This window comes from Solenopsis invicta, chromosome 9 (assembly GCF_016802725.1).
Source record: "Solenopsis invicta isolate M01_SB chromosome 9, UNIL_Sinv_3.0, whole genome shotgun sequence".
Lineage (NCBI taxonomy): Eukaryota > Metazoa > Arthropoda > Insecta > Hymenoptera > Formicidae > Solenopsis > Solenopsis invicta.
The window spans coordinates 12,535,118-12,561,573 of NC_052672.1; the positions used below are offsets into that span (position 1 = coordinate 12,535,118).

At 42.0% G+C, this 26,456-nt stretch overlaps 1 protein-coding gene across 2 annotated transcripts in view; it reads right to left on the reverse strand.

The window, feature by feature from the left end:
• LOC105198051 (integrin alpha-PS2) overlaps positions 1-26,456 on the reverse strand; it is a 69,659-nt gene that overhangs the window by 26,891 nt on the left and 16,312 nt on the right. For both annotated transcript variants that reach the window (XM_039453617.1, XM_039453616.1), the window contains exons 2-4: positions 22,290-22,411; positions 15,386-15,504; positions 303-474 (exon numbers count right to left, since the gene is read on the reverse strand). In XM_039453617.1, the coding sequence (XP_039309551.1) occupies positions 303-474; positions 15,386-15,504; positions 22,290-22,411 (413 nt within the window). The remainder of the gene's footprint in view (positions 1-302; positions 475-15,385; positions 15,505-22,289; positions 22,412-26,456) is intronic.

Sequence of the window (26,456 nt, forward strand, 5' to 3'; positions counted from 1 at the left end):
AACAATTGAAGAGGACGGAGAGGCGCGTAATAAAATCGCGCAGCGTTTCTTCAGGCTGCAGGTACCAAAATAATGCATGCCCACATGTTTCCATTGATTCAATAAATGTACAGAGTAGATACAAAGCAAAAACCCTGCTCCAAATTTTGTGTCATTTAATAGACCTTGTCTCAATAAAACTTTTATCTAGTGTTTGATTTAACTGGCGTTAATTTCTCTACAAAATCATTGAGAACGCCGGGATTCGCAAAAGGAAACGCGCAACTTTTGAAAAACTTAGAAAAGATGTCTCGGAAACTCACTCGTGCGGCAAGGCGAGTATTCCTGGGATTCGTTGAAATTACTACCGACGACCCAGCATGTGCCCACTGGCTCTCTTCTGTTGCCCGCCGTCGACTCCTTGTTCCACCTATTGTCATCGGGATCGTACTTGGGCTGCGACACCGAGAACCAGATGTACCTGGGCGCGCATGCCTGCGAACATAAAACAGAGATTACACCGCTATTAACGACTCGAGCACTCGGTCGCCTTAATCTGGGAACGCGATCGTTTGTACTTTCCAACGATCGCTTCGATCGCAATTAAAAACACGCGCCGGTTGCCGGTTCCGCCGGTCGTTAAAAGCGTTTACGCACCGAGAAGAAAAGAGAACGCTCGTACGACGAACCTGAGGCCGCGCGCACGGCATGTTTATAGTCGCACCTATACCCATACGACGTGACGGCATCGCCGTCGACAAATCGCGCATTAAGACTCGATTCTCACCTCGCATTTAACGCTCAACCGTGTGCCGGCCGGAGTAGCGGTATAAATCGCAGGAGATAGATTTCTGCCACACATAAACCGCGTGTCACAATTATCTCTCGGCGCAACCGCGAGATTTTAGAATCTCTCCTCTTTGTGGGAGTCGTAAAGGAGGCCGCGATAAATTAGGTGGGATTTACGTTAATTAGTTTCGCATATCTTTCGTTTCTCTCCGTTTCTGACAATGGGGAAAAATATGACTGTGTGTCGCCGTTTCTGCCTAACGGCTCATTTAACGATAAATGTACCGCAGGAATACGGACGTGTTTAGTAACCGCGGGAGACACGTTGCGCAATCCGAACGGATCACCGCCGCATTTAGAGGTGTACGCGGCGCTCACCGCGAGATTACGGGCATATTTACACACCCGCGGCTCGCGCACTTTGATGATTCCTTAAAGGTAAAGACTCCTTTCTGCTGCATAATTTTCGCTGCCGTTAAACATTATGCATTACCCGACTTTCTATTATTGCCAGGCAGGTACCATTAATACTAAATTTCATGCCTCGGGCATTCTCCCATAAGTACGCCGCCTTACATGGGCAACCTGTAATTTGATTCCATTCCGGTAATGCACGAGTGATCTTACAAACATACTCCTGTTGCAACGCGGAGTTTCTGCAGAACGGATGTCCCTTCGTGCAGTCAAAAAACGTTACGTCAAGCGCGACGTTTTAGCGGAAAATTCATGAGAATTTCCATCTCCCGATCACCGTAATTTTAAATCGAGCTTTAAAAATTTTAGACCTGTACAGGTACAATTATCGAACTCGATTCAGACACACGTGAAAGAGTCGAAGTTGTGACATGAACCAACTGACGGCTCAAGGTTGAAATAATTTTTCTTGATTCGATTTCTGGTGCCTGTAGTCGAAAGTGAGCGAGTCATGCGAATGATTGTGAAAAATTGCTCGACAGAATTTCAAGCAGGATCTTATCGCTCGTGTCCTTTTGGCGACGGACCGGTCCGAAGTTACGGGTATGGAGACCGTTTCGTTTAGACGGCCCGATCCGGCCGGAGCCGCGAGCTCTCTCACGCACAATGATCGTCGCATTACGTCAATCTGTACTCGGCCAACCAACCAGAAGCAGCTGATGGCCTTAATAACCCGACGTAACGTGCGAGCGTATAACGGAGGTATTTATGCGCGATGCCTCGGGTCTACCTCGTAAATCTCTCGAAATACGCGCGATCAGCCCCGACAACTTATCGCGAAGCGCAATGCACATCGGTGCGGTTAATTTGTTGAAATCATGGGGCAACTGGCGGTCGCATTCTCCGAGTGCTACCGGGTGTAGCTTCATCAGGAAAATAAAGAAGCGCGTTGTACGGACGTACGTACCACTTGCTAACAATCTAATGTCTCTCAAGGCTGCCGGTGAGCACACAGCGTAAAGAAGTTATACAACCTTTTTATCATTGCGAGACGTTCTAGAGCGTTAAGGAAACGTCACTTTTTTTCACATTTCTGCATTATTATATGCACGGTTATAATGGAGATGATAAAATGTCAACTCTTCGTCTAAACATCTTTTGGAGACCGTTGCGTTTGCTTCAGAAATAGCGCGGTAGCTTTTCGCGCGATTGTATAATTTGTCGCCAGCCAACATTTAAATCATTTTTCAAGGCCGTCTGTGTAAACGATCGTTAACAAGGCGCACGCTGATTCCGCATGCACGAGAATCGCGTGAACAACACCGAGCTCTTTAGCGGAATGAGATTATACCGGGCGTAACCCCTCGCGCGCGGGAGCTATGCGCTCACGCAACCATGCGTTATTAATTGCGAGCCAATTAAGGCACATTACAACGGTGCATCATTATTCGCATCCCTCTTGGGAGGGTTGCCCTGGCCCAACCTTAATCGAAAATTGCGAAAGGACTCTCTTCTCCGCCTTGATTAAGTCGTTCCCCAGCGAAAGCGTAATCACGACGGTGATGGATCCGCGGTACTCGAGATTATCAGAAAGAGATCGCCCTTAATGACGATCCGTTTTGTTTCAAGCGGACTAATTAGAAGAAATCAAGGACGTAACTGGTAGTTAAACGGCGCGTCATTACCAGCGTGCCTCAAATTCGTGGACGAGCCATTCGGGGAGGTACCCGAACTGATTGTTCCGCGAAAGTTTTTGTTCACGTCGGCAGAGCACGGCTTTTGAAAGCTGAACGATGCCGGTCGGCGTAACGCAGGCCGATTGAATGTAATGATCGTCACGCTGCTGGTCCGCCTATCGACGATCGTTGAAGAGGAAAGACGGAGGACACACGAGAAAAAGAAGACGACGCGTCGAAGTGCCGCAATTTATCCATTGCGCCAGTTTAGTTCAATCGCTCGAGTCTGCTCTAGTACGCGCGATCTGCCCGTTTGTGAACGCCGAAATCGTTTATTGCAGTTCGCAATGAAACCCGAAGATACGGGTCCCTGATAGATCTGATCTGCCGACAAAATTAATGTTATTATTTCGCACAGTTCAAGGAATTTGCATTAGATAGAAAAAGAGAGACAGAGAAAATAAGAGTCTTTCATGATACATTTTTACTTTATTTTAATTAAATATTAAAAATATTTTTGCTTTTGGGTTTTAAAAATTGATTTTTTTTTTTTTTAAATAGTTTGGACCTTAAAAAGAGAGTAGATTAAAGGGAAGAGACTTGTAAAAGTTTTTATTAACGTATAAACTATTTGCAAAATTTTAAACATGTTTATTTTCAAAATAACATTAAAAAACTGTTATCATGATAATTCATCTAGTTTTAATCCAAATTAACTCATAATTTTTAATCCACATGTTTCGCTTTTGTCTTAAGTTACAATAAAAAGTTTCAACTCATCACTTTTACGATATAAAAGTCTCAAAGATGTTGAAAAAAAATCGAATTTGTCGTTTTTGCAAAAATTAATTTTTTAATTTGATCGGACTAAGAGAACTAAATTTATATACATTAAAAAACTAATAACAAAATATTTCTTGTACATATTCTTATACAGATTTACAAATAATTGTCAAAAGTATCTTTTCTAATGTTTGAAAAAATTTGTAAAAAAAAAAACATTTAATTATTAAGAAACAAATGTAAAATTTCAAGTTTTTACACGTCTTTAAAAAAAAGTCTAAAAAAGGATATAAAAATGATAGAGCGAGAATACCCCTTTATTAATTTAAGTGTTGCTATCTAATGCACTGAACAAAGGCTCTTTCACTTTCTTCTTTTTTTTTTCAATCTGTGCACTGTGCGCTCATTAAACAACAAGACTATTCTTTATGCGTTAGAATATCCTGCGATTTTGCTCAGTGTGAAAATGAAAACTATTCTCTCAGCGTCAGAAACTCTGCCTTAGCAGATATTCTGTCTTCGACATTCCATCGATATATCGACATACCGACGAGAATGCATGCTGTTAGAAGTCCTAAAATCTTTCTTTATGCACGTACGACTAACAGCACAATAGCTGGAAGTAAAAAATTGCTAGAAGACATAATAAATTCACGATCACGTAAGGTGGAACTAAGCGTCAATCTACAGAGCTCCAATTTTGAAAATAATGCGAGAACGTGTGATTCGCAATAAGTGCGAAGAATTCACGATTCACAGGAGAGGACAGAAGAATCTATTATAAATGCCGCTGGCACGGTACGCTACTGAAGACGAGCCTTTAGCCTGATAGGACTGCTTGACCTCACGCCTTTTGCGCAACCAAATCGCCGTGAACAAACGCTGCTAATGGCCGGAAATTAGTTCCGTGAAACCCGACCGTATATTTAGGGCAACGATTAAATACAACCGCGAAAAATTAGGAGAAACGTTACCCGAGTCACGCAATAAATGTCGTTCAAAATTTATAGAACGGCTAAAAGAGAGAGAAATAATCAAGAGATATTTTTCTAAAGATTAAATCGCTTTAGGCAAAATATTTTGTAAAGATTAAATAACAACATAAATAATTTTACGACGAAAAATATATTAAAATGTTCATAATATTTAATTTTTAAGTAGTCATGATACGATGTTCTGCAAAATAATTAAACATCGGCAGCACAATAGTGGTGCATCAGACAATGAGACCGCGCGCGATGGCGGTGATTCGATGAGGAACCTACGTGGCGAAATTTCGAAGGTGTGGCCGACTCGCGACTTGCGCTTCATTAAGGAGCGCGGAAGAATTTAAGGAATGATGTGTAGTAGTGTGTACGTGTGCACCGGGCGCTTTGGAACAAGAGTTTCGTGCGGCAGGAAGCTCGCGGCAATGAAATTGCCCCGACGAAAGTAACGTGCGTCTAATTGTAAGAGAACGGGAGGAAGGGAATAATAATATCCGTCTGCCGCGCGCTCGCGTTCCGCCTCGCCTCGCTCGCTTTTCTTCTCCGATTGCACGCGCACGATCTACTCTTCATTAAAAAGGACCACTTGAGCTTAAGGATGGTTAATGACACGGTACCTTTAATGTCTTCACTCGACCGCTCATCCTCGTCTTTCACCGACGGCAAAGCGGCTTTTTCCCCGTCGGCCCATGCACGAAACGCCCTTAAACAGACCGTTAAAGTGAACGAGCTCCCTTTTCGCTTGATCCTCTCTCGGACCAAACGGCACAAAAGTCTTGCGTTTAAGAGACGCTCAGAAACATCTGAACAATCAGGAAGGTCTCTTAGAGAAACGTATTCCAGACCGCTCAAATCCTCAAGAAATCCTCGTTGAAAATCGCACATTGACGTTTTCGGATTTCTTCCCTTGCATCCACCCGAGCTGCGTTTCTGTTACAGGGCAAGTGCATTACGGATACAACGCGCGCAAAATGGCGAGACGTTATTGTAATCTGCAACATCGTTTCGCTTGGGCAAGCAAGATCTTTCCGTGCTCGATGCACTTATTAGAACGCACGTTGGGACGCCGTGGCGCCGACAACGGTTACCCGGATGCACACGTGCGTAACACGTTTTGAACAATAAAGGTCGAACGTGAAGAGAATAAGGACGACCGTGCAGGATTGAATGTCCCCGAGTCGTAAAGTTTAAGAACCGTAAAGCTACTTTACCGGATTCAATTCTGCGAATAAACGGGCAGGGTACTATTCTCGACTAGCATCCGATGCAGCTTGAAGTTGCATCGGTTGATCATCGATTAATCGAATGTCAAAATCCCTCGGAAATTTTTGAATTTTTGTATATCGGATTTCGATCTTCGTTCCTTGCAAAGACGCAAGAATTTCATTGGAAATAATTTAAAAAAAATTTAGAATACTTTCTGTTTGTAATAAAATACGCGTGTTTCGTGAAAAACACTCGCATAATAAGATGAAAAGCTTCGTTTCCCACTGGTTCCCACGAAAAGAGCCGATCGTCGCGATCTACTGAAATTAAGAGACTTTTTTTTTTACGCTGACACGAGTACCGATACGCGCCACTAAGCTTTATCTGCGGTCGATCGATAAATCTGAAGAAGAAAAGAGGGTTCGACGGGCATCGTTTCGACGGGGCGCCTCGGCGGAAGCGAAAGTTATTTTGAGGGCTTGAACGAGGTCATCTCGGGTCGAATACACGCAACGCCGCTCGCTCGAATAGATCGAACGGCATTTTCAACCGGTTGACAGTCCGCTTAAAGGGCAGACTCGTATTCTGTGAATATCGCCGCGAATATATATATATAATTCTCTGTGTCGGCTTTTTTCTTCGGGGGCCCGATCAGGCTCGACGGATTACAAGAATAAGCTGACGATGCAATATTTCCACTTGGCTTGTCTCGTCATGCGTCTTATATTCATTCGTTTCTTGGATACTCTCCGTATCTTCATTGTGCGCATGCAAAACGCTCGTACATCAGAAAGAGACATTTACTTAGCAAAATTACAGGAAACGTGTTTGAAATTCTTGCAGCGCGAAACTTCGTGTTTACACGAATGATGGAGTCATGCTCTCACGGTTCCCGACCCGCGACTTAGTTTGTCGTAATGTTAACGCGACGCATATTCGCGTATTCCTTTCGCTCGAGTTGGCGGGAACGCATAAATGGCTACCGGGAAGACATACCCGGAACTCGCCGAACAGTAAAGCACGTGGAAAGTGGCACGTAAAGTAAAAACGAAACAACGAGCAAAAGCCGATTTTATTCGGGCGAAACGGCCTGGTAATGGCCGGTCATAAAAAGCGTCGTACTCGTCTCCCGTAAGACTCTAAGATATTTTGTTTATCCCGAATTAAATTAATGACACAACGAAGCTCGAGAATCGTCGGCGTAATCGGAATGTCGGCGAAGAAAACGTGCTAACACTCGCGGACATTTCTGGACGAGTTGATAGCGACATTAAACCGTCAATAAAGCGCGCATTTAAGTACCAAAATTAGCTCGTTCGAAAAAACACTCAATAATTTAAACGTTCAAGATTTCTTTGGTATATAAATATATGCATTTTAGAGGCTATTACCTCATCTCCATTAATTTCATATATTATTGTATCTATCGTTGCGATAATGTCATCATTGAAGAATTATATAATTATTCGTCAATTATTATTATCATTATACTCGTACATTTTTTTATCAATTTACTTGGCAAAATTTATTTAACTCTGTCGCAAACTTCCATAGATACAATTTAACTCTATCTTTGCCGCTAAAGAGTCGTTCGAGCATATATTCCGTGTTCATACAAAAGGATTAGTGAAACGAAAAGGTGACTACCGCTTTTGGAAAGGCGAATAAATTATCCGGAAATGTATGAATGGCTGTTTCGCCTGAATTTGCTCGGCTCCCGTAGGAACATCCTTCACCTGACTCCCGGCTTTTTGTCGCGGGGGAATGGCTCTCGCGAGGGACAGGATAACAGAGTAGTGGCGCGGGATATTTACGTGATGGAAGGTGGAGTCTAGAAGACGGAGGTGGTTTTGCGCGAGCACATCGCCTTAGTTTCGAGGTTGACTCACTTCGTGGTCAGTGAGTCACAACATTATTTATACATCATGCGGCCGCAGTGCGGTCCAGCCGCGGGATCGCGGCCAGGCGCCTCGGATTGTTCATCCAAGATTTACCTGCTTAAAGAGGATTTGTCAACCGGTCGATGGCTCACCGCCCATAGAACTTGAAAATAAGATACGATTTCATTAATATCGCGATTTTAACGTACAAGTTGCTATACTATTACTATCAAATTCCACGACAGTTTTCTGTGCTTAAAAGATCTATGTGTATCTTTCCTATTTCAATACGCATATGAGTGCATAATGAAAGAAAAAAAGACTATTTTGTAAGAACACAAGTGCCATTAAACGAAAATAAAAATATGAAATTGCTATATACAGAGGAGAGAAATCCACCCTCTTAAAATCACAATAGTCGTGGGGCAATATGGGCTTTAAAGAACTTTACTATAATATTAAAAATAAAGTTAAATCGAACCGTTTTAAATATATTATACATAAATTATATTATAAAATGGTTTTCGATTGTTTTTTTCTTCGAGGTGAAAAATCTCGCGGTAAAATATCTCGCGAGATTTTGTCTCACTGTCAGAAGCGCTTTCGTATCCCACCGTCCGGCGACGTCATCAGGACGTCATCAGAACGCAACAAAGTGCATCGTCCACATGAACCGCCCGGAGGGTGAAAAGACCGCCGCGGGCAAAAAGCGGGCGTTTAACGGGCGTCGCAATTTGTCCCGCCGACAAAACACAGGGCCGGGGAATGCGTATTGTCCGTCAGCTGGATTATCCTCCCGCCGCTTCAGCAGCTCCTCCCCCTCGTGCCTTCTCATCGGGAGGCGGTTGGAAGGCGTTGATTCGCGAACAAGAAGTCATCGAAATTTATTTCCGACCCGAGCGAGCGTGAGCCGCGAACAGATTGAGCCGGTGTAATCTTGACGAGTTCAATTTTCGACCTCCATTATTACAAAAAAACTTTTGACTTACGTCATTTTGTCACGCGTTTTCATTGTAATAGAGATCAGCTGAAGGCGCGGTTAATAAGGAATCTGAACTCAGCAAAATTGTAGACACCGATTCGAATAAATGACAGCCTTAATACCGCCTATTGATGAAATACATCGAACGAATGGCAGATAGATCAAGATACTGTAATCCATATCTGATAAACTCGCGATTAATATTTTTCATGACTTCGTGCAAAATGCTCGTCATTATCGCACTATTTATTAAGAATGTCTCCGAAGTAGTTTGAAGCCGAATACTACAAAATATTTCAAATTATGAGATATAACTGACCAATTGTGATGACCAAGTGGCGCGTGTGCGCACTTGGGCACGGCGCAGTGCACAGTGATAAGGGCAATATATAAATCTATCTTGATCAATAAAACTTTTTTATCCTCCGATCGCCAATTCCACCTTCATTCCGCGAACCCGCGCGGAACACCCGAAAAAGATCGGCGGCACGTATGAGGACAGGATGATCAACGACGACGGCTCGCGGTATCTTTCGCATAGTCGCGAGAATTTCTCGAACATTGTCCTGTCGGTCCCGTCTGGCCAATGGTATTTCCATTCTCGCGGGCGCCGACAAACGACGACGACGACGATCTCGGACTCATCGCGCGCCGTGCACTCAAGATCCCGCCAATTCCCAAAAAGGGTGAAAGCATCGAGAATGAAGAACGGGGAGAAGCACGAGGATGAAGTGGCGGAAGAGGTGGCGCAGAACGCGCGCGGCCAACTCCGGCGGCCGGCAGAAGACGAAGAGCACGAATGAAAGGACGGCGACGGGGTGAAGGGGTGAAGGGGGAGGAGGCAGAGCTACACAGGGGGTTCCACAGAAGGACGGCGAAAGGGGACGAGGATTTCGTACAAGGCTCTGCTTTCAGGCTGGGTCGCCGAGGTCGCGATTGTCCTCTGCTTTGATAGCGCGCAGTGGACTCGCTTAACTTTTAATCGATGCGTTTTTGCCGACGACGACGACGACGACGACGACGCGAAAGCGAAGGCAACCCGCCAACGGAGACAACAACATCGTGACTTTATCGTCCTGCCTCGACCATATTTTATTGTTGCCGATTGTTCCTTCGTTTCTGCCCCCTCTTCACCCGGCGGGACGCTTTTTTGCCTCAGAGAAGTTCTTCGTCCCCGATCCTTTTTCTGCATCGCTCACAGCATCCGCCGAACCCCCTCCTTGCAGATTTAATCAAAGTCAAACGTCATTTTAGCATGCCGCGAAATTTACGATACGGCAATTTCGATCGAATTGAATTAAAATTGAACGTAAATTATCCGGAATTGATTTTATAAATTATTATTATTACACGAGCATTTTTTTCAGATTTGAAATTAGTTTTTGGAAACTATAATAATTTCTTCCAATAATCACGAGAAAGTCATTAAATAATAATGTTTATAATAAGAAAATTACTATATTTACTCGCTTGACTTTACGATATTGTTGAGTCAGTAAAATCACTCATAACAGCAATAAGGCATCGTCTATAAATCTCGCATCAAATAACAGTGTATCGAACCGCACCTTCGCTTTATTTGGCGAGAAAGAAAGAGCGTGCGCCGGAGAGAAAGGTCCGAAAGACGAAACATCTGGCAGTAATCAACGCGAGAGCCGCGTCTTTGAAATGTCGGTAGATTCGCGCTGGAGAGAAAGAGGGGGATCGGAGGGAGCGCGACAAAAAAACAGATTAAGAAGTGCCGTTGAATTGGATCGCGGTAGAAAAGGACGAACGCGAAGGATGCGCGAAATGGAGGAATGCGTCCGAACGGTGAAAGGTCCAACCGAGTGATCACGGTCTGTATCCCGATGCGAACGTCTCTCGCATTTGCCGGAGTCGTGCGATGACGTGAAGAAGACCTAACATTCCGCACGACCTGCGGAATTACTCCAACACACGTAGAGGAACGAAAGGGCAACCAGGAAGCGCGACCTTTCGGTGCCACCCTCGTAACTACGAGATCGTTAAATCGCAACGACGCACAACAAGGCGCTTGGAGTCGCATAATGCCAAAGACGTTGGTTCGTCGTAAAAATCCTAGAGCTAGAGTCCTGCTAGAGTCTATCGGAATAAAATGGAACTGGATAATACTCCAGATTCATAAAAATTAAATTTATTAAATTAATATTTATTTTCTACGTTCGATCAAATATTTTAAGGAATGAAAGATAAATAAAAATCCTTGTAGATTTGCGAAGCCTGAAACCGTGATTACGAGTCGACACAATGTTGATATACGAAGTTTCTCTAACACCTTGCAGCACCCATCAGAACCATTCATTCACCTTTCGTGTGCGGCTTCTGCGCGCAACCTTTTGTCTCGAGGGCAATTAGCAAGGCAATCGCATTGATCGACAAGTGAACGCGTGAAATTCACCGCTAGAGATTGAAACGAGCCATTATCCGCCAACGGCGATCGACAAAGAGCATTAACGAGTTTCTATTCGATAAGATGACACCCGCCCACGGATACTCGGGGGCTCGACCTTTGTTCGTGGTAGCGATAAAAAGAGCGAGAGAAACCATTTACGCGGTCGCGCGTGTGTATTTACGTGACATTTACACGTAGTATATATTTATATAGTCGTGTGATAGCAAGTTGATTTAACATGTATGAATTACCCGTACTGAATAACGTTACAACGCATAGTAGAATCGCATCGAAAGAAAATCAGTCGAATCCTGTTAAAAAAAAAAAAAACGTGATTGTTAAATTATCAAACGAACATAAATGTTCAATTATAACTTAAACAAATATGCCATTTGATCATAATTTTGATCGTATGCATGTGTATTCGAATACATAAAATCCTGATAAACTCATACTGCCATCAATCGATTTATTAACTCACTGCATACAAAATTTGACGACGATGTCCTGAGAATTTATTTTCTTTAAAAAAAACTGCAATTAGTTATAACATTTGTATACAATTTTTTAAAAGAAACGGTCATACAAATAAATACTTTCTAAAGAAATGTTAAAGTATACGTACGAGTAATTAAACAATTTTTTATACTCGCAAAAGTAATAGAAATTAATTCAGAAGTGTCGTGACCCAACGTGTGCCGAAAAACATGTATACAAAGTATTAAAGCGCTGATTAATGATTACTAGCTCGATCGTAACTTCAATGACTTTCATTGAAGTCGTTGATGAGGTCGAGCGCGAGCTAACGTGCTCACGTCCGCATATGATTTTCGAAAGGCATCGAACGTCAACCACGCGTGACGGGAATGAGGCAACCGCGTCGACACATTGTTTTAGCGCCATGGACAGACGCATTAAAGTCTCTGCACGTTATCGCACATGCGTCTCACGCACGCACCTCCGGTTACAAGAGAGAAGACACTCGGCAACTTCCACCGACCGGCACTGCATCTTTTTTCCCTCCGAGACACTAATCACTCATAAATCGAGTTTTATCGGACCATTATGAATCTCATTTCTTTTATTTCGAGAAACACAACATCGGAAGTTTCTCTCTGAGAAGAGTAGTGATCGCATGCCATGGGCATGCTGCTTACTTTTTCTCAATCGCATCAATAAAGTTGTAAGTTATTTTTAATCACTTCCTTTATAATCGCGTTATTTTTCACGAAATTTCGTACATATGACATAATTTTTATTGTGACATTAATTATTAAACAGAATAGCGGACAGGAAACAAAGAACCGTGAAAGAACAAAATTCTACGAAAATATGAAAGAGGAGAGTATTTAGAACGAAAGAGCAAGGCACGTTTCTTCGCGTTTATCTCCCAGCAGTAATTACTTATCTTTAATTGCAAGGCGGGGAGCGGGTCGAGGGGAGGAGGAGGGACAAAAGTGATATGGAGAAAGCGGGGAAGAGTAATCGCGGAAAAAGCCGCGCGTTTACCGGGAAACGCGAGGTCTCGCGTTCTAGAATAAGTAGATAATTCCGGCATAATGTCGGCGCGTCAGGGAAGGATGGGAATGTCGTTGACGGGATAGCGTGTGGCGACGTCTCGCTATGTGAAAATTACGCGAGCACGAGAACGATAATCGTCGCTAATACGGCCCTCACATATACGAATGCGGCCTTATTTATGGCTTTCTTCATCGCTCGCGCACCCATCGCCCGTCACGAGGCCCCCCCGTCTCGTTCTGACCGACCGTATCGAATTTCCTCGAAATCCACCTAGTCATCCACGTATCATTTTTAACCGAGCAATCACTCGGGATTACTGCAGCGTTACGAACGACTTGGGGCACAAGCGGTCGGTCGAATGATATACTTCGCGGTCCGAGTCAAAAACCCCTTCTAATTGCCTTCATTTTCGTAAAAAGCAGAGTGGTGTCAGTTAATACCAGTTCTTTTAATTAAATTAAAACTAATAGCTTTATAAAATTGATTTAGTTACTTTAAAAGTTACATGAACAAAAAACTAACTTAAAATTACGTTAAAATTAAATTAAGTTAAATTAAAAGTTAATTTTGAAAAACATTATTCATATTAATCTTGAAAGTTAGTTTTAAAGTTAAATTATTTAAAACAATTATAATATAGATCATCAAACAAATTTAATATTTTATTTGTAAATTAAGCTGACAAAATAATAAAAAAATATTTTCCTATATAGAAATGTATTTTTTTTTACACAGATAAATTTTTAGCTCAAAAAAAAGTTAATAAATTAAAATTTATGCGTTTCAAAAATAATTAAAGTTAAAAATTACGTTATTAAAAAAATTGACTAAATTAAGTTAAAAATGATTAATTAATTACTATCCAACCCTGGAGAAAAGCAATTACGATGCAGCACAATGTAAAATAGTTTAACTACGAAATATAAGAAGAACCTAGAATAATATTTATCAAATACTTTAGATTCGGAAATAAAGGCGATTTGTGAAAAGTGATATAACATTTAACTAAAAGTAGTATAAAAAAAATTTAATTGTTCGTCAGTTCGCTACACATTCCGAAAACTTGGAGCCGCCTGCGGATTTGCGAGCGCCACTTCCTGACTACCCTTTCTCCCCGCTTCAATCTTTCTCCTGCGTTCAATCTTCGCATCCGCCATCACAGGGGCCACCGCAGCCGCGCGTGATGAGCATACGCACATGCGTGCAACGTAGAGCAGTACATATAAAGATAGATAAGGGCGGCTCGTACATCATAGGGGCCGCCGCACGTTTTGCAGCGAGGGAGAGAAAAAAAAGGACCCAGGTCTCCGAGAAGGGCAGAGATCTTCGCGCTAGATTGGTGTCCGATCTTTCGCTTGCGCAGGCAACGTATGTACCCGTCGCCGCGTCGCAAGAAGCGCATCCCGCAAGGCGAGGGCGGCTGGCGTGCCGGCGTTACGTTGCGAACGTGCCGGATCGTCGTAACGGGGCTCCGCCACGCACTCTGAATCGGAAATCTGCGTGGAAGCTGTGAGCGGGCGGATAATGACTTTAACACGTATCGCAGACGGCGAGTGTTGATCAGATAACGAGAGAACGCCGCCGAAGAGAGTTTCGTGGCGAAACCGAAGGGATAATAATTTCGCGTTGAAGAAGTAAAAACCAAAAGTAGCTTGAAAATTACTCGCTACCTCGATGTACCGTTATAATCAGGAAAATAAGTTCTGTTCCTTCTAGAGAAAACTTAAATTACTTTTCGATTATTTGTAGATGGAAAGTAGAAATTGACGAATAAGATAAATTGCCCTTACGTATTTGTCGTTCCTAATCTCTCGATCGTCCAATAGCTGTATATTTAAGTAATCATATGAAATATTTTTTTAAGTTGTAATAAATATTTTTTTATTCTATCTAATTAGCGCCTAACGCTTGATTGCTTCATCAAAAGTAAACAGCTTGACTTCTGAATTCCGTGCTAATTCGACTTGCTCGCGAGAGGTCTCAACATCACAAACGAAACGTGGAACGCGCCGAGAATTCGTTTGTTTTCGAATCCTGAAATAGAAGCTGCGGCCTTCTGGGAACGCACGTCTGTAATCTCTCAGGAGATCTATCCGAGACCTCTAGTTATAAATCCCACAAACGAAGATATTAAAAATTTGAAGGAGATACCGCAAATAACGACCTCCTCGTTGCTCACACTTTTATTTTTCTGATTATTCTCACTTGTATTTCTATTTTTAAAAATGTTGTCATCTAAAAAAAAGCATGAGCTCTCTTTAATAACTGAACTAGATTTTCATCGTTTGTTTTCATTGGCACGTATCATTTATTTCATTAAACTCAAGATATTACGCTTTCGAATATTTTGGGATTTCTAAGAATTATCATCACAATGCATACACGGTATATACGATTAAAATTAACATTTGTTATAACGATAATCTCTTATAACAACAGCAAATGTTTAATTTTTTATCATTAATTATCCTTTATTTATCGAGAACTGTCTGGAAAGTCAGATATTTTAAATCGTCATGTACTTTAATGATGATCCTAATTGAGGCTTATGTCAATTGAATATCAATTGAATACAAGTCGACTCATTAATCAGAAATTCAATGTTATATTGGCCACGCTCATAATTAATTACGGTGGCTACGCCTTAAGCAGCCGCGCGTGCATTATCAAGCCAAAGAATTATTACACCGTTAATGCGCTGACGTCTGACGGTTAAAATGCAAGTCGTGCATTTCGATATCTGAGGTGGCACTTACCAGAATCGGGCCTCCGTCCTTGCTAGAAGCTGAGACCGTCGCACCGAACCACTGCAGGGTCTTGTTGTCGATCTGACTCAAGCCGCCAGGGACATTTGGATTTCTGACGTGATTATTCCCTGTAATAAACCAATTTTTTATATATTATTATCAATAATTTGTTTTTAATATTATTTGAGTATTAAATTAAAGAGCAATTGCTACACATAAAAATTTAAATGTAGATGCATTAGATGTAACGAATTCGTCAGTGTATTAGCGCGTTTGTAAAAGAAAAATTCAAATTTTCTAATAAATTTTTTTTCAGAAGTTAAATGATTTTAAAAAAACAAATAAATCGCGCATTAATTTTAAATATTAAAAAACTTAAAAATGCAGTTAATTGCAAATTCGTTGTATCTATTAAAAAAATAATGTGCTTTATAAAGAATAAAAAAAAAAACGATTACTCTCAGATCCATTCGGATTACTCAGAGCGATTAATCAGACGGCGTATCGGTAGTAGGAATTAGTATCTAGTTAGCCTGTCAGGCAGTCACTTAACTGGAAGTAACCTAATATGTCGCTGAATGAGATGAAGCAAACACGTTGGAACGAAATGGTATGAAAACGGCAAGGACGAGTCTTACTGACATCTGCACTTGGTAATCTCACTATAGGGTTAATCCCGGTCGAACTCAACCTTCGTGATATTCATCATATCAAAGGTACCATTTGTGGAAGGTAATTTACCAAAGAATAAACCAGCCGCGAGGTATCGGGCAGAGTACAAAATGATCGATTCGTGAATTGCGTTTTCTTTTTCGGGTTCTTATTATCCTTCATCATCGTCGAAAACGGGGAAGATGTATTGATCCGACACAGAAATCTGATTTATTCCAACAAAGAGAACACGTGTCGGATCGCACATCGAAAATGAAAAATATTCTTTGTCAATTGTGTAATATAAAAAAAAAAAAAAAAAAAAACATTTTTTCCTGCATTTACAAATAAAAATAGAAATATGTTCTATTTTAATAAACGAGACAGAATCTTGATAAATAATTTAACTATTACTTAACAAAAATAATTTTTGATAATTTGGCTATTACTTAATAAAAGTAATTCAACAATGCGTCGCTACGTACGGTCAACCGTGCAATTATCGTTCGACGATCTCGAGAAAAAAGCTGCGAACAAGTGTCATAGCGAAGAAGCCTTAAGAGCGCCCCTGTATTTTTCTTCGTCGATTTTGCGAACGGAGCGAACCCGTTAGCCCGATAGGCTTTAGTCTTCAAAAGGAAGTTGTCCTTAGTTTTCCAACCCTTATGGGATCGTTACAACTGGAAATGAGCGGACAATCTTGAATATCAGAATTAATGTAGAAAAACCACCGTTACTATCTTCGTGCTTGACAAAACTTCCTTCGTATATCAATTAAAATTCAGTTACAAATAAACTAACATTTTCTCTTTGATTAAAATTAATTGCAAGTTAGAATACGCTTTGTGACAATTCGATCACACCTCATGATCTATGTATTTAGTATGTCAATTTGTTGGCAAAAATTGTTAGTAAGAGATTATAGTTGTATCTATTCACATAAAGAATTTTATCGACGGTTATATGAGTTGTATCGTTTGGAAGCACGTTCCAAACACTTGAATCCTTCACTGAAAACAATATTTCACAAACACTTAGAAAGTTACAATGAAAACGTTTGACTGTCGTTAAACGCTACTTAACCACTTCGTAACCGCAAACATCTCATAAACAATTCCATGTTTAAATTTCCATCTCAAACAATTCAATGGGTATTTTAAAGCTGACAATGAAATATTTACTCGACGCTCAAGCAAATTTCTTTAAATTTTCAGTAAACACACTATTTTTTCGCCAGGGTAGGATAAAACATTCGCCAGGTCACGAGATGATCGGACAATCGCGAGTGAATCGATGCAGCCGTGAGATACCTATTTCCGATCTTCGGAAATTAGTCCTTGAGCACACACGGCAAGAAACACCGTATCTTGACGGAAAGGTAGGGCTAACGCAGAACAGTCTTACGGTTTTCTGTATTAGGCATCGTCGGCTTCTTGCAGGGGGAAGAACGTGGTTCTCGGTATCTCCGGATAGTCCGCTGTGGTACTCCGACACTCGGCAGAGCGTGAGGAGTTCCTCGAGACGACGTATTCGCTCGAATGGTCGTAAAGTGAGTGACCTCGGAGACCTGGACGAGATCTCTTCCTCGTACGCAGGCAGAATCAACGATACGCGATCGGGAGGATCGTTTGGCACTTCGACGTGCCGCAGGTGGAGCAGCGAGATACATCGCAAATGAAGATCGGAGGCGAGATCTCGTATAGTTCTGCCTGGATTACAAGGAAGTCGGAACACGACCTTCTCATCTTATCTTGATCACAGCTCTTTCTCATGTCACTAAATTTAATAAACGTTTATATTTCCACTAATTGCACGAATAAAATAATTTTGCCGATATAGAGCATAGTAATTAAAAAATTAAGACAAAGAGATTGGAAGAAAAAAATATAAAAATTTCGAAGATGGAGTTATTTTTATCTTCTACAGAGGAACGTTTTAATACTGATGTATGAAGTAACGACTGTGGTTTTCTCGAAGAAACCGCGACTAAAATTAGACGTTCTGTATAAATTAACGATTGTGGCAAGTACTTCGTCGAAGTAATAATAATGTTGTTGTCATCGAGGCCCCATCGCGAAACCAGGCAGAAGCTATTTTCGAGAGCGACTCCGTTCGCAAGGTTTCAAACGGTACACTATAAATCTGGACAGTTATCCCACCACTATTTTAAACCGTGACAATGTAAACGTCAAAAGAAGTACGGACTTGAGAAGCGGCGTTCTCGGAGAACGAATCGTGATTTTATATAGTCTCCTTCCCCGATTCCGATATTGAACGTCATTATTGGTACAGCGGCAGTTTAGAAACGTTAGTGGCGCGTGTAATCCTAAAGAGGCGATTCATCCAAAGACAGCAAAACGCGCGATCAAAATTACATTAATTTATCAGCGTTAGGTAATCACTAGTGCGCCGTTAAATATAAACATACACGTTTATATATCAACATAACGGAGTTGAGGCTATTCGCGCAAGATCATCAATTATTGCGATTCGAATCCGAGGCGCGTAAAACGGCCTTTCGACAGTATCGCGAGCAACGATCGTAAGGAAAATTCAGTCTCGCGTGACGATGAGGCTCCATGCAATACGCAAAGAAGCAACAAACGATCAAGATGTTTTCGTCGCCGAGCGCCAATGATCGGCGACACATTGCTATTGGTTACGATCCTAATTGGACAAGATCGAGGAAGGATAGAGCAACGATGTGATCAGCCTAATTATCGATCAAAGCGAAATGCGCTCGCAGGTATAATGGTAGAGCGCCGCGCCGCGGCGATGGAAGAGGAGGAAATCGACTAATTGGATGTACAACTCGAGATATTCCTGTATGCACAGTTGGACGAGAAGAACGCAGAGTGGAGAGAAAACAAAAGGTCAGGGCAAAAGGGACCGGAGGAAGTTTAGTCCCGTTTATTCTCACTGATGCGCGGATACGATCCCCGTGCGAACGCAAAATCGATGAAATCGAGAATGAAAACAGAAATAGATTTCAAGAAAACAGGTTCGCGGCGATTTCACGAGCGGGTGGCTCGAGTCTGTTGGGTTTTGTTAGTTCAGCTGCGCTGTCCCGTCACTTAGCTTTGTGATCTATTAATCGTCTGTAAACTTATCTCGTTTGTTTAATTTATTTGTTCCGCAAACTCATTCCTTCGCAATTGACTGCATCGTCATGATAAAAAATTCAGATATTGAATCGAGTACACTTTGGAATAATTTCGAATTGAAATATTGAATGTGTGTGCGTGCGTGCGTGCGTGCGTGCGTGCGTGCGTGTGCGTGTGTGTGTTGCACAAGACTGCATATGAAGGAACAATTCCATCTGAATCTCTGTCTACTGCGTGTGCGTGCGTGTGTGTGTGTGTGTGTTGCACAAGACTGCATATGAAGGAACAATTCCATCTAAAGAAATCTCATATCTAATACCTCAATAGAACGTGTACGTTGCGAATAGCGTATTTTTTCTCACGGAATAGATATAGCCACGAGCCATCATGAGCTCAACTATCTGCGCGTTTTATCTTCTCGATCATGCGCGAACGCACTAAAAAGGAAGAATTGTATTGCCGCGCGCATTTCGATTTACGCTCCTTTTATGTCGATCCCGCATCGCCGATTGATCCCGTTCGCGCTCCATTTGCTGAATAATATAACGCGAAGTCAGGCGGTCGCCGCGCCCGGTCGCGTGATTTCCTGCCGATCGCGCACTCGCGCCCGGCGATCTCGCTTTTCTTCTCGCGCGTTTAAATTACGTAGCATTGCGGGAGCGCGCGCGAGTATCGGCCTGATCGCCGATCGCCGCCAAGCCCGCCGTACGGAGGTATTACGAGGTGTGTAAACCGCATCTAATTCACGCCGCGAGTTTATCCCGCTAATTTACATTAGCGCGTTCGATTCGCGCCCGTGTTTACGAGCGGCGCGAAAGATTACGTCGAGCGCGAGAGTATGGCGCGAATAATATTTTTAACTCCCCTCCCCGCCCGCTCATAATACCCGGGGCACTTTACGAGCCGGCGATGTGCACTAAACGCGGCTGCTTAATTGGTTCGCGCGCACGTTCCGCCGCTGCCGTTGAGGCCTCGCCCCGCTATGCAACGTTTCCCCGCGGATTTATGAACCGGAGCGCGACGGCTACACCGAGTTCTCGCAGTTAGAGAGCGCGAATTTACAGAGGTAATCGGATTCGTTAGGGATATTTTCCAGGCGGCGTTTAAATAGCTGTACGTTAGAAGCGCGAGCTTAACTAATCAGGTCACTTGGGAAGGTTCCTGTTAAGAGCATCAGTCGCAGTAGAAATCGAGATATAAACCAACGTATAAACCGATTTTACGATCGTCTTCTGCCCGTTTAAGTTATAAATAAAAGTCAATGGGAAACGATATTTCTCGTTCTGATGCAATATTGAGGTATTTTTATCTAAGGATCTAGTTCACTTAGTTACAAGATTATCAGTCGATTCATTGCCGGCGATAACGTTAAACAATTTCTTAATAAATCAAAGCGATTTATGTCTCTCGGGCGCGATTTAAAACTTTTCTATATAAATTGCGACGTAAATTCTAAGCATGATAAATCATGCGTGGTCAGGGCGCAACGTCACGTGCGGCAATTGCCAAGCATCGAAATATGGTAGGGTCAACGGCAGGGTGGGTGTATTGGCACTAAGAATAGCGCATATACTGTAACCAGTTCGCCGGTTACTTCTCGAGATTACGAAGCTACATTGGCGAACCGACGTCGGAGGGAAGGTAGAATGTGGGTCAACTGCCTCGTAGGACAGCTAGCCCGGCGAAGCTCAAGGCGGAAACCTTTTATTTGTATCTTTCAACGCTCTCGAATAAATTTACGAGTGGCAAAAAAAATATATCAAATTAGACTTAAAGGAATACCATTTCTATCGGAATTTACTAATTACTGAAATTATTTAAATGTAAGGAATGGCGATCGCTCTTAGATTTGTAATAAATAGAAGTAAAAGCAATTTTGTGTTAATTTGAATCTCAGCTGTTAAATTGACCGCAAACAGGTTAATAATAGCTGACTCATTGTAATAAGATAATTAAATGTACGTCGTCTCCTACTTCCACACGTCCAACAAAGTCTTGATACAATAAACACAGCTAAATTATCTAATCTAGACGCAGTTAACCGCGGAATAGCGACACTCATCCGCAATTAGCATCCGTCTCGCGCGCCAGTCGATTGTCTCTGCGAGTCTCCGCCGAGCGAATTCCGTAACCGGTCCTGTCGTGCCGATTCTCGATCGTGAATCATGATCAAGCGCTGCAGACCGACGATCACTCACCGATCGATTTTTCTCCGAAGAACGTCAGCGAGCTTCAGCCGGTGGCACCAAAGAGTCCGTTGCATGGCGGCAGTGATTTCGAATTCACGACGCTCAATTACTTACTCAATGAATCGCCAATTATGTCACACGCGATCGAGCATGCGGAATCTCGCGAGGCCTTTACAGTACTCCGCAAATGCATTAATGTTTCAACACTGGCGCGGTTGACGCGGCGATCTAAATTAGTCTCAGATTAATGTGGACAGAGCGAGTACTCGCGAGAGTCCTAAATTTACTTCCACCTCGACCGATATTTGTACGATTGCATTTGTAACTCTGTACTATTTTCAATCAAAAAGGACCGTCCGTCAATCATCGATAATAGCGTACCACGTACGTGTCATCTACGAATTACTTGCTTTAACATTTAGCAGCGTTGTGTGTTTGAGCAAATGTAAAGCTTGAAAATTTCAATAAATACACTGTAAGAAAAAATTACTAAATTTCAATAAACATTCGTTTGAATAGTTGCAACAAAATATTTACTTACGATATATAAATATTTATTCAATAAAAAAATCGATAGTTAAATTAAATTAACGGTCCAAATAAATATTTATTTACATTTAATAAATATTTCATTGTAATTAAACAAATATTTATTAAAATTTTTAATAATTTTTTCCTCAGTCTAGAGATTCTGAAACACTTTTTTTCCATTAAAAAAATTTCATTAATTGTTATAAATATTACAATATTTTATTTGGCTTCTCTTCACAGAAATTGCTCGACGTTTTGAAATGCGCAAAAGAAACAGTACACACTAGGTAATTAAGTTTTTTTTTTTTATTCTTAGACGGGCAGCATCGAGGTGAATCAACGTCTAGAATTAGGACTCTAGGAACCGCAATCTGCTAAAGCTACCATTAGCGCGTCGTCTGTCAAAATTAAGATAACCAACGTCGATGATATCGTTACCTTTATCGTCGAAATGGATTATGTTGCATCTATCGTCAGCCGCGATATCGCATTTATAGACTGCGCCTCCTCGGTAGACGCCGGTTTGTGCAGTTTCAGCTTCTGGTGCGCCCACGACCGCCCTGAAAGAAAAATAAGTAACACGCTATCAGCGAAATCGAATACCAAAACAAAAGCACACGCTTACTATATATATATATATATATATATATATATATATATATATATATATATAGCTTCGTTATAAATTGGAGCGTAAGCTCCGATATAGACTTGTTTGTTTCGAAGCTCGCAATCCGCAATTGCGAATTGTCTCGTAAAGGCGATCGCGTCCACAATTGGTATCTCATCGATATTTATCATTTGTATCGATTTAAACGGCGCTCGATAACGGATGCACGCGCATGCAGCGCGTCCGAGATTTGAGGTCAGTGGTCGCGGGCTATTTCGATCAGTGGCGTAAGATCTGGCAACAAGTTCCGGCTAATGGACGGACGATGAATCGTGTTCGATGAACAGCTTTCGCCGTCAAAATCTCAGGTACAGCTGTCAGGATCTATTGAGACGTCAAGAACTGCCAATTACGCGCCCGCGTTCTGAACTAGGCAATATACTCGAGAAGAGTCATCTAAACATGCGCGAACGAACGTACCATTTGGTTCTCGTAATTTTCTTTCTTCTCGCACAGAGAAACCACTACGAGCACTGGACTTATTCCCATCCTCGCAATCTCATATCGTTAATAGGCTTCCTTCCGATGCTCCGCTCGTTACATCGATCTTTTTTTTTTTTTTTTTTCTTAAACCTTCCTTATCTCTCTCTGTCCTTTTTTCATTATCTTTCCATTACCTAATATCAACTATGTTATTCGATCGCAGGAATGAGAAATGATATTTTTTTTTTGCCGTGTAACCTTTTCGCGAGATACGTTATCTAATTGAATGGAAACGACCAGCGTTGTTTCAAACGAATTGTAATGCATTTTCAAGCGGCGATAAAACCCCGATAAGAAATTAATGCACATATATAAAACCGCAGGTACTATAACTCCAAGCCATTTCCGTAGGAAAATATCGCAGCGCGTCGTAATTACGCGGAGAGATCTGCTTCGCGAGAATGGCTTTATTTATGCAACTTTTACTACGGATAATTAATTCTAACGGCAACTACGCGCTGGGCGTCAAATGGCACGATTAAGTGCGGGCCGACGCGCGAGAAGAGAAAAAAAAACTGCGGTGAAATAATGAAGGCCCGCTTCCCCCCCGACACCTTCAATTACCTTAACGATCGCCGCTTCGCGTGCCAAAATTGGCCATTACCCTTATTGAACGGAAGACGCCTTTTTTTACGTGAGCACCTCTCCCATAAATTCGGCGCCTTCGCCGGCGTTAGAATAATTAGAACCAGGTGTTCCGAAGTCTAATTTATTATGGTAATTTATTGTCCTCGTGCCGGCACTCGAGGCCCGTAGAAACCGGGGAAATAAAAGAGCATGATGTGACCGCGGGCATTATCAGCGCACTCAGACAATATGAAAATGGGATGGCGTAAGACAATCGATCGTGTAATTATCTCGGGAGGGCGTGTCGGCCGCGGAGCTCGAGGGAGCATCGGTATTACCCTGACCTATCGGTTAGGTAATTAATTTCACTCGCGTTGGAGAATGTCCTGTGTGTTTATACTGTGGCGTGTGTCCCTCTACAGTATCGATCAATCTTTTCCTTCGTCGTTTCTCGTGAATTTAATTTTTTGCTCTTTATCTAAAGAGTGATTATGAGTACAAAGCGCGCGTTTTCAAAGAAAGGAACTTAAAAATCCGAGGAAAAGTGCTACAGCGAACGATGAACAAGAAAACGAGAAATTTGTTAGAGATAAATTCCTCCCTATTTCCGACCAATAAGTTTGAATGCTAAAAGCTTTTCGGATATTGCTATGTTTACCTCGTGACAAATGATATGACGAATGGGTGTGCTTTTATCGTTTAGCATTGTCAGATAATTCCGGAATATTTGCTCGCCGAGAAAAAGGGTAGTAAAAGCTTTCTTCCCACCCGACGGAAATTATCTCGATATACCTACGCAATGTGGCGAGGTCGCATTGACATACTTCGCGTTAACTTTCTCAGATATGACATCGTAACATTGCAAGTTAATATTATATACATGAATAATTAAACATACATGAAATACTTAAAGTATGAATAATTAATCATATTTAATTCAAGAGATTGCGGTATTCGAATAACATTATATTCTTTAAATTATAGAACGATGACGAAGCAATCATCTTCAAAAGAATGTATAATAGTCTGTTAAGACGATTTAATTCCGATCCACTGACCCAGTTTCAGTAACGCTAATTTAAAGCCTATTAACATCGAGACGCGCTCAATAAACGATAACCGATAACTTTGGCCATTGTTCCTCGTCTAATCATTCTAATCAGTGCCGGGAGATTCAATCGGCAATGACTATACACCATCCCATATCGCGCGCAATTAGCGTTATTAGAATTCGACCTATGGCCGCACTTGAACGGGCGCGCTTAGACGATCAATCATGATTTAAACGACGTTTAAGCTAAATCACAATTTCACGTTTGCGTAATGAGCTCTCCCAAGTTATCCGAGTGTTGCATACGCGTAATTATTCAGGCGGCTATTTACTATCGGCGGAAATCTCAAAGCGCCAGACAGATCTCGATCGTAGGTTTCTATCTCGAAACCACATGGAAATACCATTGCCTATGGAGCAACCTTGGCACACATCGGCTTCTGGGTTGCATGGTTGGTGCAGCGTGCGTAGGTAAGCGCCACACATACTCTCACACGTGGAAAGAGAGGAGCGGATTATGCCGCTTATGTAAGCGATTCATAAGCGTATGCTTGACGTGCCGTCCAAGTCGCATGCCACAATATCGATAACAGTACACAAGCCAACGGAATTTATAAACGACTATATAATTTTTCAGATTGACAGATTCACTAGAGAAGTACAGATAAAGGAAGCTTGCTGTAATTATCGTAACATGCGTGTCATCGTAATTAATAACGAAATAAACGAAACGAGTTTTTCTGCGCGAGCCGTGATAATGTAATACAAACCTTAAATTGGATGAGCTTGCGGTCGAGTAAGACTAAAGTAATAATTAAAGGTGGTAAATAATGACCGCGCGAGAAGAAATGAAATGCCCACGAAACTCGTTTCTCTATTACATTGTACAAGAACAAAAAGAACCGTAATTGCCAGGAGAAGAATATCAAAGACATCGTGGCATCTGGCATGCACAGTTCTTTTTTTTTTACACAGACACAGTAGATTGAACGCATTCAAATACAGATGCTTAAAACGTTCATTGAGAGACAACTCCCAATTTTATCCGCCCCTTTGCACCCTTGATCGCGATTATTTCCCATATATATATATATATATAATCATTAAATTAAACTGTAATTTTAGAATTTTTTATATGTAATCAGTAATTTGAATAAAGTTTACTTAAATTCCCAATGATACGCTCATTCTCGGATTAACATAATGCATCATCATTGTTGCAGCGTCATTATCACAAAATTCAGAGAGTGAAACTCGATGCGCGTTTGTACATGATTTTGACGCGCGACGGACAGAGGCTCGCGCTACTTCAACGACGAGCAACGTGGGTTGAACCTGACGAGGTCTCAAGCTCTCGCCCACACTCCACTTTTTTTTGCATTCGTAAGGGAACTACGGCCACCGATATGTGACGCATGCACGTGAACGGGAATGCAGGGGCGAACCGGTCCCGCAGGATACGGCAGTCGCCGGTTGGCGTCGTCGTCGGGGATTCTCGCTAGCGCGATTCGGAAGTATCGATGTATATTGTAGGCTTCGGACGGAGCAAATCGCGCGAATAGGTGCGATCAGTGGGCGTTCGAGATGGCCTGTCGCTCGAGTCAGGTTACACGAGCGACCGGACTGTCGAAGAGAGAAAGTCCCAGGACCAGGACCCATTGGCTCTTAATGTCATTCTGGTGTCACAGCAGTCTGTTATCTAGCGATCTTTTTCGTGCACGGAAATATACATATATGCTAATAGTTCTCTCTCTCCATAGACCGGCGCGGCCTACTTTAAACTTCTACTTAAGGAGAGAGAACTACTTCATTTTTTCCCTTGGAAATACGTTCC